Below are 16,510 nucleotides of genomic sequence, written 5' to 3' on the forward strand. Positions count from 1 at the left end.
ACATATCTACATATCATAAAACTTCCAACCACTTGTACTAAACCGTCCTCGTTCACCTGGCCATGAATGATTTGCTACTTTTTTCGCCCTATCATCATTTGATACATTCGTCCTTAAACACTGTCTATATTGACAATTATTGTTTCACTTCCTGGCTAAGACTTAGTTACAAAAATATTTATGTCATCAAAAGAACATTATGTAACTCACCTCTATCTTACATAAACTCTTGCACCTCTGTTTCAAAGTTTCTGTCATTTCATCAAACCAAAACTTGCTATGCTTGTCATCATCGTACCCTATCCATTCTTTTTGCTTCAGCAGAATATCTCAAATTATTGATCTTTCTGTGTTACATGCCCCATTTTTTTCCCCATTTCCTGGCTTCCCACTCTTTCAACTCTCTTTACTCCCCACATACTAAACCTACAATTCAACCTCGGCGAATTTTATCTCGTTTGTTTAATCAACTGCTGTGCTCCCATCGGTGTCCCTTGCTTTCCACTTGTCCTACCATCATCTGTAGCATTTACTTAAAAGTACCTAAGCGGATCAGCTATTGTACTTTTAATATTCATCATTCATACTAGCACTTGCTACTCAATCTTTCTGCTTTAAGGCCTACATAAACAAAGGTATTCCCCCAGACCCCTACTATATGCCTTCGAAGAAGTCAGTACCCAGACTAACGGTAATAATGTGGACATGAGGTAAACCACACAATAGTTTATTGCAAGGTTCCTAAAGTGGAAATGAAATAATGAAAAAAGAGTAATTTCTAAAGGAATTACCTTTTGTGGAACATCAAAAGTGTGTAACTTAGAATCTACAGTTGTTCATCCACAATGAATAAAATTTACCTGTTCAGCAGCAGGGAACTCTGAACCCCGCAACCCGTTCATTAATGATAAAAAACTACATCAAAATTGATTGCCTTTGGCACACAGATATAGCAAACACCCTTCAGTCTGCAGCCATTTACAAAACCCTGTTAACTGTTGTAATAGGTGTGTGAATTGTTGCATCACAGAATGAAATGATTAGCACATGGCGCAAATGGTACTTTGTTAACCAATATCGAAAGAGGAAACCCTCGGCAGACACCCCCATTTTCAGAAGGTCTATCTGGATTCAAATAATCCCCTTCCAGGTTACGACTTTCATAAAATGGAAAAATAAATTGGCAGGTCATATATATAATAATATATATATATATATATATATTCTATATCATATAGACACCATCAGTTTTAATAATATATATGTATATATATAATTATAATATATATATATATATCATATATATATATATAGTACATATATAATTATATATATATATATACTGCCCGGGTTACGATGGGTTCGGCTTACGACATTCCGAGGTTAAGGCGCTTTTCAGTTATATTCATCAGAAATTATTTCCAGGGTTACGACGCATGTTCCAAGGTTACAACACCTACAACGCTCATCTGGCAGAAGAAATATGACACCAAAAATGCAAAATAATCAATATTTGAAGGTTTTTATGATGAAAAATCCAATAAGAATGCAGTTTACATAGTTTTGAATACACCCAAAGCATGAAATGTAAGGTTTTCTTATGATTTTTGACGATGTTCCGGCTTACGACAATATTTGGGCTACAACGCGTCTCTAGAATGGAAGCCCCGTCGTAACCCTGGGACTGCCTGGATTAACGAATACCCAGCATACAGTTGTTACAATTTTTTTTAAACTTTCAAATATCTTTCGAAAAGACATCTGGGGTTAAACATAAGGGGTGGAAATAATCGTTTACGTAGTAACTTCGCTAGATATCAAGGCTTCAGAGGATCTGAGAGATATAAGTAAGTTTTTAAATTCAACTTGGAAGTACAGCATTGTGACCCAGAATACGCACGAAAGGTTTTGTAAGTTTCTGTCAACTATGCCTTATTAACATTTAAAGAACTCGTTTACAGATTTGCCAAGTTTAACTACTGTTGGATGAAAGTAAAAAAATAATATTTATTTATGTATATACTTACTACTTCTTTTCACCATGATGTCGTGATTGAGCTCAGCATGACTGTTCATCACTGTGAAAGAAAAAAATATACTGAATATGATTATTCTAAAAACTTTTTTCTCCTGATAGTACACTCAATTTGAACCACAAACGCTGGACTCACAGAGCTGGACATTTATACTCGTCCTCCCTCACTTTTCCCTGGGATAAAATGTTACTGACTCCTTCACTTAACCTCTCCCAACTAAGGCTGTCGAGATCACTTTTTGCCCTTCCTTGTCTTGTACCTCATAATCTCCTAATTTGCTAATACTAGCTTCCTCTCCTTAAGACAGCCGCAGTTTGCTTCATATCTCGATAGCAATCGGACAAGAAAATCTGCTATAGTTATTTGCAACAAAATACATCGTGTGAGACCAAGTATAAAGAAAAAAAACTTTTTAATATAGCCATTTGGTGCTCTTTTGCCTCTTCTGCAGAAAAAATTTCTGTAATGTTGTTTTATTTACGACTTCCAATAATGGCAACATGATTGCCGTTCACATTGAAAGGGCAGATTCATACATCATTTACAGTCTTTTTCATCGAACAAATATTTCCAACTGTTTACTAAGCCAATTACAGTGCCTTGGGCGGTAGTAAATTCTGTGCAGTATGACAACTGCTACTGAAGTAGCAGTTGATCATAAACAGCCCTGATGTGCGCAGATGTACATGCACGTGCGTACACACACAAGCATATATAATATATATATATATATATATATATTATATATATATATATATATATATATATATATATATATATATATATATATATATAGTGTGTGTATGTTTGTATATGTGCATGTTTGTGGAAAACGCAATTCCAATAGGAAATGAGTTTTTTAGTCTGTTCCATGGTTCCAGTTGTCAGAACAACCCAAAGTCAAGGCAGCAAGAGAGGAAACTGGCACTAAGGTTGGCTATCTTATCTTGATTTGGCATCAGATCCAAGCAGCTCGAAAGCTTGCACGGCCCCAGCCTATATAAATCACTTTACAGCCGTAGACAGTTATCAAACATGTGGAATAATTTAAAAGCATTAAATTTTACCTTGGCCTCATTTTCAAAATTCTCGAACAACTAACTCCTTTCTGTAAAACATGGTTTTATTGCCTCTTCCAACTTACTTAAGACGTAACGGCAGACTCTCAAGAAAGTTTTATCTCCCTTGAGAGTCAGTTAAAATTGTTGGAACATTGAGTTTCAGTCCCTTACTAAGAAAAGCCCTTTTAAAACAAAATTTCCCAAAGTATTAGAACTCTCAAGACGGCACCTTATTTGTTACATCTTTTACTTGAGTCTATGACTTTCTTCCTTTTTTAGTACTCTTTACCATTCTTTCTTATTCACAAACATTTATACTCATAAGGACTATAAGTTTTTCTCTGAACATGTGACATTCCAAGTACGAAGTAATAATGAGCAAATATAGTACAAAAATGATTATGTAAATTATACAAGAAAACAAAAATAACCCAAACTTGACCAGAGAAGGCCACGCATTAATACAAAATTGAAAATAGCAAAAAAATAAACAGGGGTCTGTATGATAAATGATACAGCGGCAAAGTTTACAGACTACAAAAACACGCGTCTCTTACACAGTTCAGCCTTATCAAGATTCTTCAGTCATACTGCAATTGTATGCAAAGTAGAGCTTTCCCGCTTTACTTGGAAGTCTACCTAACAGTAGTTCCCTGACAAATACTTGAATTGCACTTCCTCTTCACTGTCTAAACCCACAATGCTTTTGTCATCCATATTACTTTCTCAGTCAAAATCCTATGATAAACCCTCCCAGATAAACTAAATAATTCCAAGAACTTATGATTAATTATTGGTCATCTATCATTCCTACCCTTATACAAGGGAACAGTTATTCCTTTCATTCAAAGCTTGTAACCTCTCCCTCGTCCAAACATATTTTACACATCCAGATCACTCGTTTAACAAAATATTCAGCTGTACTGCAGCATCTTATTCGTAATACCTTAGACTTTTGAAGTCTTCCTTTTCTTCAGCTGCCTAATTTCCCCATTACATTCTCGACAGTCACTATTTCTCCGGCTGAATAGCATGAATTTAGCCAAATATTTCAGTAAGTACTCCGTCATTAATCTTAAACCTTCCCGACTTATAAGATATATTGCCATTGCTACCCTTTATGTTTCTTAAACTCGTCTGCCCAAAGCCAAGGTACTACTATTGTATGTCTTGATTATCTTGTCCTGCTAAAATATAAAAAAATTATTCAGATATGCGAAAAGCACATTATGTAGATGAAAAACCACATATTTCACATAATGTACTTATTAAGAACCACGCCACTTACCTATCTCAATGCACAAGATAATTGAAATGGCCAACACATAGACTCCACGCTTCATCCTGTAAAAGTAAGTGGTATTTAGAATGATTTTTATAAAATAATCAACTACAATCATCCAGACAGTCACTAAGAGCCAGTATCTACCAATACCATCAGTCATTTACTTCCGCATACGCTATTTTGTTATATGCACTCTTTAACACTTCTCAGATACATATTTGTTTAAAATCTCTTACTAAAACATTATTGATAAAATACAGGAACCTACAAAGTAGTCCTACTGTATGTTCGACACATCTGCATTTAAACTAAAAATGTCATCAGGTAAACACAGACTGCATATAAGTTTTCACATACAAACCATAAAGCAGTTATATAAACAAGAGTTTGATAACATCTAATTCGTGAAATCTCAAACTCGTCCAAAATCTACAGTAAAGAATAAAACCAATTCCCGAAAATATATTCTTACAGGATTCCAAAAAATCGATAACTTTTCTTTTAAAGTACATGCATTTTCTGACACTGCTCAACCTTAAAAACCAAATAAAATGCCTCCTCTGTCCCTCTTTTCATGATGTAAGTAAGACTAAATTCTCAATAACAGTACTATTGAGCAATTTCAGCTGTCTTTGAGGGCAAGACCGCGAAATTCTCTTTCGTTACATACAGTTGGCTTTATCGTGTCTCTTGGGTTTTTGCTTTCACCATATTTCCTACATTCTCCCCTTCTCCCGTAGCCTTTAAATGAGTACGTTATTTCAGGTCTTACTTGAGAGCTATTCAGCTGTATTTATGATTTATTTTCCTCGTCCTTCCTTGTTAAGAACATCACATTAATCTCTTAAGTAGCAAACAGAAATATGACAAATCCTCGGTGTACAGAAGAGCAATCGAGAGCTTAAAAAGCAATATTACAGATATCCACTGCCTCGTCTCTGTCCTTACTTACAATAAGGGTTAGAATCCTATGCTTTAAGGAGCAGGACCCACACACACAGAGGTGTGAGACGGCACTTTCAAGGCGTGTCATTCGCATTGAGTGACTTTGGGTACAGGCAGGGAAATTTTAGTAGTCACTGGGAAGTACTTAGTAAAGGCCGGGAAACGAGACATTCCAGATTTTAATTCTTTTCTCCAATTAGACTCCTACCGTATGATCTTTGTGCTGGCGCCTAGAATGTTCTTTCACAGATGTCAGCTGATGCAAAATGCCAGGGAAACCAATCACCCCTCAGGCGGCAACGACACTCGTATAAGCAGATCAAGACCTACGCTGCTCCAGGAGCAAGAGCCCGTGCCAGCGTATATATATATAATATATATATATATATAGATATATATATATATATATATATATATATATATATAGATATATATATATATATATATATTATATTATATATATAATAAAAACAAGAGTCAAAATTTGTGTATTTGTAATTGCAGATTTATTTTTAATGGAGAATATTACCAATAAATATTTGGTATGGCCATGGGTAACCCCTTATCACCTCTCCTTTCAAACTTATATATCGAATTTTTTGAAAGACAACACCTCCCAAAGATCACACTTGTCCCCTTAAAATGGTTCAGATATGTAGATGACATCTTAGTAGTCTTACCTGTTGGTATCAGTGAAAAAGATTTGTCTAAATTGAAATATTTAGTGCCATCCATAAAATTCACTGTTGAAACTGAAAATAACAATGTCATCCCTTTCCTACATGTATTAATACTTAGAGAGTCTTTCCAATGTAAATTCAGTATTTATAGGAAACCCACAATATCTTGACCAAGAAATAAAATACATAAAAAAAATAGGAAATGATCTCTGGTACCCACCTCATATAATTGATTTATGTTATCAAAAAGCTCACAAAAAGTTTTATAGTGTTGTTGATAATAAAAAAGAAACCCGTAAAAATGTACTTAGCTTGCCTTACTTTCGTGGATTCGAAACCGTAAAACCAATATTTAAATCTTTTAATGTTAATGTTGTGTTCGCTTATAAAAAATACCATTAAAGGTATGCTAATTGAGAATAGTCCCGTAATAAATAACATCATTTACAAAATCCCTTGTAAGGATTGCCGGTCTTTTTATGACGGTCAATCAAACAAAAATCTAGATTTACGAATTAAGCAGCATATGTATAACAGTTAGAACAGCCCCAACTTCAAATGCACTATTTATCCATCAGAGCAAAAAATCTCGTTGTATAAATTGGGGCGATAGCTCTAAAATTGATAGGTCTAATGATTATGTTTCAAGAAATTTGATGGAATCAGCAATTATACAAATCACTAACAAAAAAAACCTAAATCTTAGTCTAGGATTGTACCATTTGGACCCATATATTTGTAAAAGGCTTATGAAGGACCTTAAAATAAATGAATTAACTACTAATTAATTAGTCCCACATGTTTTCTCTCTTGCTCGCTATATTTATATCTTATGTTCGTTTCTCACGCACTGTTTGGACATTTTTGTGAATTTCATGTTACTAATACAAAGTGTATTGTTTTTTCGAATTAAATTGCCTTCGACCGCAACCCTCCTAAATCCTTACTCTATCCTTCGGGAATTTACTAAATTTGTAATGTCCGGTTGTATATGCCTCCTTGTTTTTTCGTTTCTTTAAAGTGAATTGGACCTTTTGTTTAATCCTGTATCGTCCGTTGGTATATGCTTACCTCTACTGTGTTTCTCTTTGTTCTGATCAGTCTTACCTTAAGTAAAGTGTCGTTAAGACCGAAATAAGATTTCGGCAGTTCTTGTCTTTTCATTTTCCTTCGTGGCATTACCTTTATCTATAGTATAATATATATTATATATATATATATATATATATATATATATATATATATTATAATGTGTGTGTGGGTACTTCCAATAAAACCATAGCACCCCTAACTTCTAACTTCTCGACTGCTTCACACTTGCATACACTGGTCACTACAAGGCTTTAGACCAAAATGCAAGATTATGAAGTCATTCTGAAGTCTGCAGCAGGATTCGAACCTGCATCCAGACCATCAGAATGGGGTTACGTGGTCAGGTCTTCAACATGGCCTCATTCCGATAATGTGGAAGCAGGTCTGAATCCTGCTGCAGGCTTCAGAATGACTTCATAGTCTTGCCTTTGGGTCTAAGGTTTCGTGGTGACAAGTGTATGCAAGAAGTGTAAAGAATTCGAGAGAAGTTAAGGGGCACTGGTATTGGTATTGGTATTGCTATTACACCCCCACCCCCCCCCCCCCCCCAAAACACACACCAAGGAAATCTACAACACTGAAAAAATTATTTTCATCAGCAACTTAGATTTCTTAACTTTTCGGCCCTTTATCCTGACTTTTTTTTCTTATAATTCATCATGTACAGTAATGCCTTATTGTTCACTTTGTTACCATTTTCTTACCATTCCTGCTAATCAACTACAACGATGTTCCAAAATATTCTGTCAACTCCCATTGCTCACTTCTAATTTGAAAGCCACCATGATGTACAACAAATTGAAAAATCACTTATATGACAATCATCATTCAAAGGGACTCGTTGTTACGGATGCAAAGCTGCATATTTATGCGATCTTATCGTGCCAGACTATTAACATTTCCAAAATAACCGATTCCTAAAAAGCCTCTAGAAAATCACGTATCGTTAGGTTTATAGATTTTGCAGTGCTTGCAGTAAAATGAAACATGTAAATAAATCTAAATAACCGTTAATTATTAGGGTTAAATAAATACCCTCTTGAGATTCAATACGAAATTAGCAACGACTTTAATCCATTTGTTACTTACTTTCAGTTTTTCACTGCATGGAAGTCGCACAACTGTTTGAATTAAAACTCAAGAAATGTAACTGCCGATCAAGAGGGTAAAAACTGATTTGTGAAAACCAAACGATTTATTATGACAGCTGATCTTGCTGCAACTTCAGATTTTCCTGCTATAAAAAATACATGTTATGGTAATCTAAAACTAAATCATGAAGATTTGTACTGTAGATTTATTGTTCGCACATTTAAAAGGTGAAATAATGTGTCCTTTCAGGAAAATGGTTCAAAAGTTTATGATGACAACTGAAAATGCAATGTACCCTCTGATAGCAAAAATGAAAATATAAAATACAGGATACAGAAACTGCCGATTCCAAGACAAGAAGTAATCAATTAACCTGGGGGGAGGGGGCGATTAACTATAAATTTATTAGAATAACGTGTGCTATAAGACTGCTGTGCTTTTAGTGGCTTGTGGTGTGCACCGCCGACGTGCTCAGTCAAATAAATCATCGTAGAGGCTTCTTAATAAAGTATGAATAAGAAGGAAATTCCCTGAAGACGAGGTTTTCCAGAATAGTGTCCTATTAGTTTACATACCTTATCTATTGCCTATAAACTTCGTAATCAGGTCTTGTTCAACGCAATGACAAATGATAGTAAAGAGAAAGTAAACCACGGGATTTTTAAAATCTGACTACTGTATATAAGATTAAAAGATCACCAACGTTCGCTATACGGAAGTCTAACCTTTAGCCAGCGCCCAAAAGCTGAAGCAGAGAGAAGGTATTGGTGACGAAAGACGACGGAGCAGCGATGGCGAATGAGGCCTGATAATCCTCACTGGGCAGCGTCTCGACGCAGATCCTCTGAAACTTGATTCTCCTGGCAGGGAATGTGAGGCAATAGTAGTACTACTGACGTCAGTAGGCAAGAGAAGCGACGCAGGACTTTTCCTCCTCATTTTCTTTTCACAAATCGGCACAAGGTGATGTCTCCTATTTCTCCTCCAAGACAAAGACTTCGTTTCTTTCCTGAGGCAAAGATAAAAAGGATATGACCGATCTTATTACATTCTCGACGCTTTTATTTTCAGACTTATAAGATATTTACTCACTTTAGATTTTCCTCCTTTGTGTAGGCGTATAAGCTTATCGAGAGAGAGAGAGAGAGAGAGAGAGAGAGAGAGAGAGAGAGAGAGAGAGAGCGAGAGAGAGAGAGAAAGAGGAGAGAGAGAGAGAAAAGAGGAATGAGAGAGAGAGAGAGGAGAGAGGAGAGAGAGAAGAGGAAGAGAGAGAGAGAGAAAGAGGAGAGAGAGAGAGAGAGAGAGAGAGAGAGAGAGAGAATGATGTATGAGTGGATACCGCAAAATTTACTTAATATACTGTCGGTAGACAAAACCTTAGTGTATGTTACTGTATTTTGTATATTCCATGTATATGGCCCGGGGCTGAAATAAAGGATATAATAATAATGATGATGATTATTATTATTATTGTTATAATGATAATAATTATTATAACAATAATAATAATTATTATTATAATAATTATCATTATTATAGGAGGGGATATTTTTGAAAGATAAACCACAGGGAAAAATGAGGTGCGGAATACCATAATGGTTTTTATGCCACGCAGAGCTGTGTGTGTGCTTGCGAAACAAGTTGACGTATCTCCGTCGTAGCTCCATGTATATAAATATATATATATATATATATATATAGATATATATATATATATATATATATATTAATATATATATATGATTTGTATATTTTTTGTCCACTATAGAAATCCCAACCGCTCGACAGACCCAGGATATTAATTTTGCACGTGGCTTCTATTCACCACGGGAAGGTTTATAACTCAAAATCAAATCCCTACCCTGTGACAGACATACAAACACAGACAAAACAAATGAAATGTTCGTTTTTAGTCAAACTTTTCTTCAGTAAAGTTCTGGGAGTCACGATCAGCTTGGATGAAAAGCCCCAAGTTTTCTGGTGACGTCACTAAACTCCTCCCACTGCAAACTATTGGACCAATGAGGGGCCGCGACACAATGAAAAAATTTAAATTTTTTCAACTCCAGAAAAAGAATTGTGGTTGTTTCCACCAATTTTTACTTAGCAAAAAAAAAAAAAAAAAAAAATATATATATATTAAAATTTTGAAAAAATAATATTTTATATATTCATTTATACTTTGTGCAGGAATGTGCAAATATTAAATGTACTAAATACGTTGTGTACTGTGGTAGGCTGACACATGCGAATTTCCTCATTAATTCGTTAGTTTCTTCTTCGTTTTTACCTTCGGAATTCGCTGTAGCACTGCTTCGTGACGTATTTCGTTATGAAGTTGGTTTTCAGGTGGTCTGCAATAATCGAAATATCACCTTGGACACTCCAACGGTTGACAGTTGGAATTAATTATCGCGTCAATTGGCTAATCTTCACTGCATACGGAAGATGAGTTTCTTTTCACGTTGCTTGGTACTGATTACCTGGAAGATAATGACTGAAAATTCTGAATTAAAACTTTACATTAATGTAGATAATTTTGTGAAAGGCACTTGCACAATTTATGTGTATGGTTGGTAAATGTATTACTGCGTAAATAGGGATTAAATGAAGAAATTTCTACTGCTGCGCTCCTAGCAACTTGAAGTGCTCACAGCCTACACAGCACGTCAATTTCGTACCTTTTCCAGATGTAATCAGACATAGTAAGGTAATATTCCCGTCCTTTAGGAAAATAAAATGACTGTTTATGGTTATATATTAGAATGATATATATTCATTTCTATCTTTTATTATCACTTACTCCAAACAATAAGTAACCAATTGCCTCTAACATTCCTCCAAGAAGTTAATGATTTTGTTTGATTCATGATTACGTAGTTAACAAAGGAACGAACTAACCAAGTTTATAGCGGTAATTTTTTCCTAAGAATTCGGATATGCGTATGAATTTAGCTGTACTACTGGACAATGTTTCGCCACTTTTTTGTCTCTCAATTTGGTGAGGAGGTGGAAGACTAACTGTGCGGCAATTCACTTAGTAATAGGAGAGAAGCAAAAAGGCATAACAGAGTATAGTCTAAATATTTGTTATAAAAAATATGTATATTCCCATAGTACGATATTAATGAGTTCAAATTGGTTAAGTTTTATTATGAAAAATGGACAGTGAAGTTTACTTCCATTATATGGATGGATGGATAATAGAATTTAGGCCAAAGGCCACTAAAACCTCAAAGCAGTTGCACTGTGAAACTATTGTTAGAGAGGGTGGAAAGTCAGATGGAAGAAAGAGAATATGAACGGAGGTACAGCTAAAAGAATGTAAGAGGTTGCAACTAGGGGCCGAGGGAACACTGCAAAGAGCCTACAGTGCACTGCATGAGGTGCACTGACAGCATTATGCCCCTACAGAGTTATTTTCATTATAGTAACACCTATCATAAAAAGCCAGAACACTATAGTATCACATAGAAATATTGTTTTAAATTTTTATCAAAGACCTACAAATAGTACTAAAGGGTCTAACAAGGAATGGATTAGGCCTATGCATAATTTATTCATATTCACACCAAAGTGGCTGAGATCTGTCCCAGGTGAAATCCAGCAATAAACTGTCACGAAATCATTGCTTACATGTCCACACCAGAGCCATATATAGAGACTGGTCCACACAAGCAAATACCTGTCAGTTCAACCGTTCTGGTTCATCTTCACGAAAGCTTTAAAGTCAGCTTTGATGAACTGGCCAAAGAATGACAGGTAAACCTAACAGTGAATACCCAGACAAAGGTTATTAATTCTGTGGTATTGAGAGAGAGAGAGAGAGAGAGAGAGAGAGAGAGAGAGAGAGAGAGAAGGGGGTGTTAGAAAGAGGGAGAGTTGGAGAAAGAGTGGGAGAGAGGGAGAGACGGTCTATTGATTGTCATTCAGTTTTCCCGGGCAATACCGGGTTGGTCAGCTAGTATATGTGTGTGTATATGATATATATGTAACAGATAAAGACTGATAAAAGAATATGATACGATATGAATGAGACATTGTTGTATGTCACGTGCTTTGACATTCCTCAGAAATTGCGAATCATCGTTTTTAGCTTCCCATGGAGACAGAGAAAATGCTGATAGGTCTTGAGGTGGTGTGACATTAAATCCTTACCTAAGCAGGTCAACGTTCGTCTGTAGTTATGGGCGTTTGTCAGAGGTGACTTTGAAACTGGTTTCTAGCAGTTTCAGGGCGTGAACAATGGGTGCGAATTCGTGCGTCCATACGAGCTATGTCCGTTCATAATGGCATGTAATTAGCCAGAACCATAGAGACCGTTATGGGGAGAGAAGGCAGATGCCGGGATGGCTCTGCAAACGTTTCTTTATTTACTGAAGTGAAACTGGCTGAAAATGGATAAGAATTATTGAGCTTTGGCCAAAGGTGTGGCTTGACTGTATTTTTGATATTTTGTAAAGATGTTCTATTTCATTTAATCTTTTGACTTTGTATTTACAATTGTGTATGCTTATCATTGTCCTCCTGTTCTTCTAACGGGCGGATCTAGTGGAGGGAACGGTTCTAGTAGAGGGAACTATATTCTGGAGAAGAGTGGAAATGGTAATGACTAATTACTGTGTAGACTGTTAATTACCTAGGGTTGTCTGAGTTATTTGAACTTTGAGTTATCATTCCATTCAATCATACTGTTAAGTATCTGAGTTATTCAGTTAATATTTTGCTTTTAAATAAATGCATATTTTTGTAAGTTCACGACTCTGATTTGATGACCTAATGAAATGGAGGGGAGGTATGACGAGAGGAGAGAGAGAGAGAGAGAGAGAGAGAGAGAGAGAGAGAGAGAGGAGTGTTACCAAAACCCAGTGCCTGCCACTATGGCTTTCGCTACCAAAATGAATAACGGAGATGGTGCGTGCTTCCGTGATTATAAATATTTATTTTTAATATTTAATTAATTAAATAATTATAATTTATAAATTATAAAATTATATATATATACCATATAAGATATATATAATATATATATATATATATATATAATATATATTATATATATATATAGATATATATATATTATTAACGGAACTGCTCGTTCATTCCTGGAAAATGTAATCTAACACTAAAAAAAATTGGCCTTGAATGGAGGAACGAGAGATCACAACAAAGAAAAGAAAATAAAAACTATGGCAGAAGGCCGATATTACTGATAAAGGAGGTATTTACACAAAAGCTGGACTTTAGTTTAAATGCACTATATTTACATTAATTTACAGAGGTCCAGGAACTAATAAGGTGGTTGATTGTTGATCCACCATAAGCACGTGGCCGGGCAATCAGAAGTTTGCACATATGGGTTATTGTAATGCAAGACTTATTTCAAGGGGTTCCCAATTTCTCCCACAATCAGGTACGGTGTTTGTCTGCAAAAAGATTGCATCCTAGCATGAGTACTGAGGCGAGGGAACATGTGGGGGAGTGTTACACACTACTTTCTTTCAATAAAAAAAATTTACAAACCACTCAAAGGGAATGGAAATAACTGGGAGTTTACAGAAGGAACTATTACGTTGCTTGAATTAACTAGGGGATGTTTGCTAGTATCACAAGGGGAGTATTCACAGAATTGAACCAAGACTGGGGGAATGAGAAGCTAAACAAAGGAGGGGGAAAGTCGCCTTGGAAGAATGGAAATGAAATACAGACAAAAGGCAAAATAATTCCCTGGCTGAACTGGAATTTACTCTTACAGTACCTGGAATTCCTGGGCTTGGTAATCTTCTTATCTGCTGATATTCCTGTGCACTATGGAAGTATAAAAATACTTGGGATTTCCCCAGAGGAGGAAGGGGGAGCAGAAGGGGTGAAGTGGTGTGTGCAGGGCAAGGTCTGAGGAGCTTCTGAGACAGAGCTGCTGAGTCCGTGCCCTTTTAAAATTGTTCCTGGTAGGCTCCACCCCAATCCGGATTTTCCCTGTAGGGGGTAAATTCAGGACAGCCAATGGGAGCAAAGAGAGTTTGTCTAGAGAGCGGAGGCTTTCAGTTCAAAGGGGCAACTTATATAGACAAAGATGAATGAGTCTTGTTATAAGAAATCTTAACTTTCCATCGTTCTGGCTTAAAATCTTGAACAATATATATATATATATATATATATATATATATATATATATATATGTAGAATCACTGATAATTTTTACCAGATATATATGTAACTGTAATAGCCACAATGCCCTCTTAAGTTCCCAAATTCTTTGCACTTTTTTGGGTCCACTTGTCACTACAAAGCCTTAAGATCCAACTTCAAAGAAATATGAAGAAATCATGATGTCCAGTAGCACTACTGGACATCATGATTTCTTCATATTTCTTTGAAGTTGGATCTCAAGGCTTTGTAGTAACAAGAGTATCCAAAGTAGAGGAAAGAATTTGAGAAGTCAAGAGGGCATTGTGGGTATTCCAATTACACACACACACACAACACACATACACACACACACACACACACACACACACACACACACATATATATATTATATATATATATATATATATACATATATATATACATATATATGCATACATGCTTGGAGCTACATCCACTTGTCAGCCCAGGAAAACCACTAATCCCAACACCTCCATCTGATTTCTTCTTTCATCAGCATTCAACTTCAATACATTACTTACTATGTAGATACAGGACTCACTAATCTCTTAATACATCCTAACTTTTGTACCTAAACACTCCTCTCCTCTCTTTCAAATCTTTTGCAGAGAGCACGTCCAAAATCCTGAAATCACTGGTTCCTACACACACACACACACACACACACCATTCTTTATCCACATTTCACTTGCCTTATGAAGTCCTCCACTGTATAACTTTTTCCTCAATCAGAACACTACAACACACATTCCCTTGTACTATAATTCTGAGAGCATCCCTGCTCTTTCAATTATATAACACGGAACGATGATCCCTATTTCGAAACGTTCTTCTTTGAACTATTTTACAGCACTTCATTTGCTATCCCATTTGTTTCTGGGGTCTCTCTCTCGTCGTCAGAATTTTGACTGATATCTTTACATCCTCCGCAGTAACTTCCACAAGCTTTCCGCTTTTACGTTAACCCTTTCCTCTCTTTCTCTCTCTTGCATTATTCAGAACTACACTTTTCATTCAGTAACTTTCCTAAGAAAACATTCACTTCTGTGAAACAATACCGAATTCTTCCCATTTTTTTAAACTTCAACTTTCGTCTCCGCAGTTACTTCCACATAAGCGAGCTTATTCTTATATCGATGGTACATGTTTAAATTCCCTCCTGAATTTTCGTACCTCTACACTAGTGTCTTTTTTGTCTACAAATTGCAGTTCAAAAAGTCATTAGGCCTTTCTTTATTAGCCAGTCATGTACATGCTTTAATCCTCCTTCCTCAGCTCCTAAACCGCACACTCACTCAAAATTCAGAAGAAGAAGCTAATGACAGAAAGGAAGGGGTGGGACCTCCCTACCTTCCACGAGCCTCCTCTCCTCCTGTGACCTTTCACAGAGAGAGAGAGAAAGAACGAGAGACAGAGACAGAGACAGAGAGAAGAAGCAGAAGAAGTAGCTAATGAAAGAAAGGGAGGGGTGGGACCTCCCTACCTTCCCCGAGCCTCCTCTCCTCCTGCGACCTCTCACAGAGAGAAGGAGAAAGAATGAGAGACAGAGACAGTGAGAAGAAGAAGAAGAAGAAGAAGCTGGTGACAGAAAGGGAGGGGTGGGACCTCCCTACCTTCTCCGAGCCTCTTCTCCTCCTGCGACCTCTCACAGAGAGAGAGAGAAAGAACGAGAGACAGAGACAGAGAGAAGAAGAAGAAGAAACTGTCATTACCATCACAGCATTCTAGAAAGTTTGAGTTAACAGAGTTCTCAACAAATTGCGTGTTATATTGCTCCCCCCTTCCCCCGGCGCTAAGGGTAAATATTAGTTTCTTCGTGCGAGAAGTCGAATCTATATAGTAGAATAAATATTGACGTCACTCTCTATATAGTCTCCGTAAGAAGGATCCGTGTTTCTTTGGTGGTCTGTGTTGGTGTGTCGACAGTTTTCTTCTCTTCAGAGGCTGTTCTTTGTTTTTTTTGTTTTTTTCATGGTGCTTTTACGTTGCACGGAACCAGTGGTTATTCAGCAACGGGACCAACGGCTTTATACGTGACTTCCGTACCACGTCGAGAGTAAACTTCTATCACCAGAAATGCACATCTCTGATGCCTTACTGGCATACCCGAGAATAGAACTTGCGGCCACTGAGGTGGCAGGCCAACACCAA

General features: G+C 36.4%; 1 protein-coding gene across 1 annotated transcript in view; it reads right to left on the minus strand.

Moving 5' to 3' along the window:
- The window catches only part of LOC135210468 (uncharacterized), a 47,014-nt gene that overhangs the window by 13,528 nt on the left and 16,976 nt on the right, over positions 1 to 16,510 (minus strand). Inside the window, exons 2-3 of the mRNA XM_064243361.1 lie at positions 4,386 to 4,441; positions 2,028 to 2,078 (exon numbers count right to left, since the gene is read on the minus strand). Coding sequence (XP_064099431.1) covers positions 2,028 to 2,078; positions 4,386 to 4,441 — 107 coding nt within the window. The remainder of the gene's footprint in view (positions 1 to 2,027; positions 2,079 to 4,385; positions 4,442 to 16,510) is intronic.

The sequence above is a fragment of the Macrobrachium nipponense genome, chromosome 39 (genome assembly GCF_015104395.2).
Source record: "Macrobrachium nipponense isolate FS-2020 chromosome 39, ASM1510439v2, whole genome shotgun sequence".
In the NCBI taxonomy this organism is placed as follows: domain Eukaryota; kingdom Metazoa; phylum Arthropoda; class Malacostraca; order Decapoda; family Palaemonidae; genus Macrobrachium; species Macrobrachium nipponense.